The sequence below is a fragment of the Adiantum capillus-veneris genome, chromosome 24 (assembly GCF_014529385.1).
Source record: "Adiantum capillus-veneris isolate H3 chromosome 24, ASM1452938v2, whole genome shotgun sequence".
Taxonomy (NCBI): Eukaryota; Viridiplantae; Streptophyta; class Polypodiopsida; order Polypodiales; family Pteridaceae; genus Adiantum; species Adiantum capillus-veneris.
This window is the reverse complement of record NC_140954.1, coordinates 109545960-109551593: the sequence shown is the minus strand read 5'-3', so window position 1 is coordinate 109551593 and position 5634 is coordinate 109545960. Positions and strand designations below refer to the sequence as shown.

The 5634-nt window shown below is 43.2% G+C and overlaps 1 protein-coding gene across 1 annotated transcript; it reads left to right on the top strand.

Moving 5' to 3' along the window:
* The first annotated feature begins 702 nt into the window (after positions 1-702).
* LOC147426940 (uncharacterized) lies at positions 703-1776 on the top strand. The gene has a single exon (XM_086498255.1). It carries the CDS (start codon positions 703-705, stop codon positions 1774-1776), a length of 1074 nt encoding a protein of 357 aa, XP_086354381.1.
* The last annotated feature ends 3858 nt before the right edge of the window (positions 1777-5634 follow it).

Below are 5634 nucleotides of genomic sequence, written 5' to 3'. Positions count from 1 at the left end.
GAAGAATGTAGAAACAATGTGTATGCAAAGTCTCAGTTGGAAATACTTAGGAAGACTAAGGGGAGAGTGTCACCGCATGTGGTACTCAGTGTGGAGTTGGTGTCTGAGGTGTTCAAGCTGCCTTTGCATCCTAATACACCTATTCCAAAGTGTTCAGAGGAAGCACTGAAAAAGGAGTTTGGTCCAAGAGAAGGAGGCAGGCAGTATTCCATGTTAAAGAATGTGGCATATGCTAGGAGAGAGCAGCTTAAGTGGTACTTGGAGAGGCTATGCTTTATTGTGAAGTTTGACTATATGTCAAAAGAAAACTTTGCACCATTAAGCTATGCAGAGCAGGGAGGAGAAGTGAGCTGGGCTCACTGGGTGTATGAAAAGTTGGCAGCAGAGATTCATTCTTCAGACAAGAGGAAGACACAGGCAAATAGTAGGTTATGTGGCTACTTGTCAGCATTGTTTTTTTTTGCACAGAGAGTACAGAATGGTGAAGCAAGGTGGCCTGTGAAAGCAGAAAAACTGGTGCAGGAGAAGCAGCAGCCAGTTCAGATTGAGCATCCCATCATGGTGCATTCTGAAAAGATAGGATTTGTGAAGTTTAATGCTAAGCATATGGAGGCTTATGAGGATTTGGTGAAAGCTAAATATACTCCAGGAGAGGCCTTTGAAGAAATCACAGCAAAAATGCAGTTTGCAGAATTTGGCACCATGGATGTTGATTCACCAATGCAGGTAAAAGCAGAGGAAACACCAATAAAGCTTGGTAAGGCTTTCACACTATCCAACAAGAGGAAGAAGTCTGAACCAGTCAGCAGAGTGTTTTCTAGATTAGATTTCAGTGCTGAGGAAGTCTCTGGAGTATCAGTAGATACTGGGAAATTGGACAGTGATAAAGTAGTTCAGATGCTGCAGCAGGTGCAGGAATTTGTGAGGCAGCAGAATAATATGCTGAAGGTTCAGAGTATGCAAGCTGAAAGGAATGCAGAAAAATTGATGGAGTTTAAAGGACAGGTGTCACAGGTGAAAGAGTTTGAAGAGCAGATAGCTATGATGAAAGTAAAATATGAGCAGGATATGGAGGAAACAGTGGGGAAACAGAAGATGGAGTTAGCAAAAGTGAAGAGATCATTGGGGGAGTTTAAGCAATGGACTGAGAAAGTGGAGGCAACGGTTGCTTTGGAGTTGGAAGACATGGCAAAGAGGAATGCAGAGTTACAGGTCACTGTGGAGATGCAGAGGTTGAGATTGGAACCTTTGCAGGTACTAGAGCAACAGATGTTGGCACAGGAGGAAATTAGCTTGAGTGCAGTATTAATGAAAGAAGGAGAAGTGTCTATCCTCAAGCAGCAGTTAGCTTTGGTTGCACAGGAGATGTGGCAAAAGACCAAGGAAAGAATGAGATTTGTCATTAAGTATCCATATGAGGTGCTAAAGGCAGGGTTAGTGCATGAGGTAGAAGCACAATTGTTGAAGGAAGTGGAGGAATTGCAAAAGGAGAGAGACTGTTTGAAGCAGCAGGTTCAGCAGATGGAAGAGAATCAGAGACAGCAGCTTGCAGAGGCAGAAAAGAAAGAGGAGAATTTTACTAATAGTTTTTTGATGCAGGATGTAGCTGAGGAGAAAGTGGCAGAAGAGCAGATTGATACTGTGATTGCAGATAGAGCACAAGAGGTGGAAATGGGAAAAGCTGATGCAGCAGAGTCAGATGCAGTAAAGGAAGCAGAGCTGGTGGATCATAAAGTGAATGCTAAGGACCAGAGTAAGGAAGAAGCTGTGCAGTAGAGGGTGGATTCCTGATCAAGGGATCTATGGATCCGGGTCAGATTTCTGCGAAATCTACCACCGGGGCGTGCCATGTGTTGAGAGGCACATGTTAGAAACTGACTCTGAATAGCTAAGTCGGATTTTGACTTATCGGATATTTACTGAGCTGTATTTTGCCAAGTCGGATGTAACTGTCTTTTAGTTGCATTATGCTGAATGTCTTGTGACTGGGTAGTTAAGTCGGATTTATCTATATAAGTGGGGAATGTATCTGCGCACGAGGTATCTGTTCTCTGATATGAATGTGATGATGATGGTGCAGTGCAGTAACTATTCAGTGTATTGTCTCTGCTTACTCTGATATTTTTGAGTAGTCATGTTTACTGTGTCTGAATTGTTGTTAATGAAGTATGGTGGAGTAGATGGTTATTCTTGCTGTGTATGATGTTCATGTGTTGACCTAACCCACAACAACCACTTTACCTCTTTATCATGGCCGGAAAAGTTTGGCTCAAGAAGAGGAGTTTTTGCTAATAGGAATCATTCCAAAGGAGATTCAGAAGTCTAAGAAGTATGGTTTTGTGCGTAGAGCATACAAGTACAAATTGATTGGTGATGTCTTATACATGAAAGGGGTTGATCTCGTGTTAAGATGTGTACCTTGGCGAGAGGAGCTTTATAGAGTATTGGAAGAGAATCATGAAGGCGCATGTGGTGGCCATTTTGCTCTAAAGATCACCTTGCATAAGATTATGCAAGAGGGGTATGTATGGCCTAGTTTGCACAAGGATGTTCACCATTGGTGTAGGTCTTGCAATAGGTGTCAAGCATTTGGGAAGAGAGTGTTGAAGCCAGAGCTACGAAAAACCATTATGGAGTTTGATGTGTTTGAAAAGTGGGGGATTGATGAAATAGGCCCGTTACCTATCACAAGCAGGGGCAAAAGCTATATCTTGACGGCAGTGGACTATCTCTCTAGATGGGCAGAGGCTATAGCAGTAAAATAGATCACTGCAAAGGATGTGGCAAAATTTGTGTATGATGAAATATGTTGCAAGTTTGGGGTGCCATTAGAGCTACTTTCAGATAAGGGGCCAGAATTTAGAGCTAAACTGCTAGACTTCTTATGCACAAAGATGAAGATTAGGCACTAGCATACCACTCCTTATTACACACAGTGTAATGGCTTAAATGAAAGATTCAATGGTGAGTTGGTACAAATTCTTTCTAAAGTGACAGAGCACCAAGGAAATAATTGGGATTTGGAATTGCCTAGTGCATTATGGGCTTACCGTACTTCGGTGATGACAGGTACAGGGTTTACTCCATTTCATTTGGTGTATGGAAAGGAAGCACTATTGCCTGTGGAGGTAGAGTTACCTGCGGTCAAGATGTTAGAGAAGTTGCTTGGGCCGCCTAGTGATGCATTCAAAGAGAGGCTCTTGCAGTTACAAGAGGTCCAGTTGGATAGGATGAGCGCATTGGAGCATTATGGGCAGATGCAGGATAAGGCTTTGGCAAAGATAAATGAAAAGGTCAAAAGTAAGGGTATCAAGAAACATGACTTGGTTTTGCGCTACAACAGTAAGCTGGACAACACCTTCCAAAAGAAGTTTCAAATTAAGTGGGAAGGCCCTTTCAAGGTAGTGGAGTGTTTTCCAAATGGCACATATCAGCTGGCTAACCTGGATGGTGTTCTACATAAGTCAAGAGTAAATGGATTGCGTCTTAAATTGTATCATGCTAGATTGATGATGGTGGAGCAAGATGAGCTGTCTGTGGATCAAGCAGTGTTGGTGAGGGATGAGGAGACCTGTGATGCGGCGAGTCTCATATCTCTCTTTGCTGCTACTGATCATGAATGATCTAGCAGGCTAGGGGATGGACAAATTATGTGAGGATTTTTTTTGGAGCAAGGGATTGCGCATATGTACATATACATGCATGGTGCATCAAATAAAGAATTGCCCATTTTTCAGAGCCAGGTGGTTACGTGGGGCCCACATGTGTACAGGTAGGACAGGGTGTACATAGTGCATCGATTTTCACTATTACCAGTACCACTGTGTTTTTTCTACAATAAGGAGGAGTTGGTAGCGCGTAAAACTTCTCGAGGAAGCTATCCGCAGGCCGACGACATGAGGTAAGTAGGTGTGTTAGATGGCATCGAGTGGCGTCAAGAGGTCGAACGGGGTCAATACTTGCACGCGGAGAAGTATGGACACGACGTGGGTGTTTTCTTGTGATACTTATGCAGAAAGGTCATCATGAGGACCACTTTTTGGGGCCAATTCACGTGGTTGCGGGATGCATTATTTGGAAAAACTGAGTGCCAGGTGTGCGGATGATGCAAAAAGGTGGCAACTATGCACTGCGAGGTCAGGTTTTGGCCTGTTCGGGGTCCGTTTGAGGTCATCTAAAAGGCCACGGGTGCCCAACTAATAAAGCTAAGTGCAAGAACTAAAAGAACTGAGAGAAGACTAGAAAAACATGGAGAAGAGAGGAGGAATGGCCGCAAGTGTTTTTTTGCTGTTTTTGGAGCATTTTTTGGCCCTAAACTGCTCATCCGAGGTCGGATTTGAGCACTATGACATTGTAGGGTGGGGTTTTTGGGCGTTTCGGACGCAATGGCGCTGTCCATTTTGCCAAAATTCCTCACAGATTTCCTGCTATTTTTTTGTGTCATCTTCTCCGGTGAGTGAAGCCTCTACTTAACTTTGTGGTTGTATCTGGTGTATTTCCTCAGTACTGTGTAAACTATTTGCCCCATTGGTGTTGGGCTGAGCTTCATTGAGTCTAAAAAACATAAATTTGCCTCCTTTGAGCTGAATTGAGAGTGTGTGTGTGAGTGTGTATGTGTGAGTGTTGAGTGGGCAAGTGGGAAATCTCTCTCTTCTCACTCCGTCTGTGTGTTTCCTGTCTCGGCCAGGCTAGTTGTGTAAGCCGAGTGGTGCCCATAATGTGTGTGTGTATCATCCCAAGAGTGTGTGTCGGGTCATTATAGAGGCTTTGTGTGTGTTTCCCTCCCGCTCACACCGTCTATTGCGTTGCAACTGCAGGTAAGAGCTCTACGCATTGACGTAAGCATTTTGTGGTAATCCATAGCTTTTGGCATCGCCGACCCGCATCCTAATTTCATCATAAGTAGGAATTTAAGCTTCAAAATCATAAACTAAGTAGGGTATTGGGGCATCATTGCTAAGCATTTAGATGCATTCTGGGCCGAAAATGACTAGGTCAAAAACTCATTGCTCTTAATAATCGTGATTTTTTCACTTGACCTAAAGTGAGATTTGAGATCATAAGCATGTGTGCTTGGGTCTTATAAACATGTCTTAGAAGTTTTGTAACGTCTGGATGTAGTTTGATGCTGTAACGATTGTGATTTGTTTGCCGATAAGCAACTAGCTTTTGGTGATTTCGGTCATTTGAGTGTAGCTTGAGTTAGATGCAAGTTGTTTGATGTTTTTAAAGAGATTGACAACATCTTGTATCCTCTATGCACTCTTCAAGTCAGCTTCGTCCTATGGATTGACAATTATATCCATGGTTCTCGCTATGTCTACAATAAGATAGGAGTGAGGTTAGACAACCGTCCCACAGTTGGAAACAAGATTAGAGGAATGGTGAGTGAGTGAGAATGGGCTTGCTACATGCATGTAATAAGGAGGATAATGAGGTGAGGGAAACACGCAAGCATGCTCACTTCTCATACCAGAGGTGGCAAATCCGCATACCTTAAGATGCAAGTAGCAAGATGATAGGAATATGAGAGGGAGAGAGAGTGTGTGTATGGTGGCAAATCCGCAGACCTCAACATAAGCAACATGGAAAGAAACAAGCATAAATTATACTCGCAATGAAGTATATCCCAAA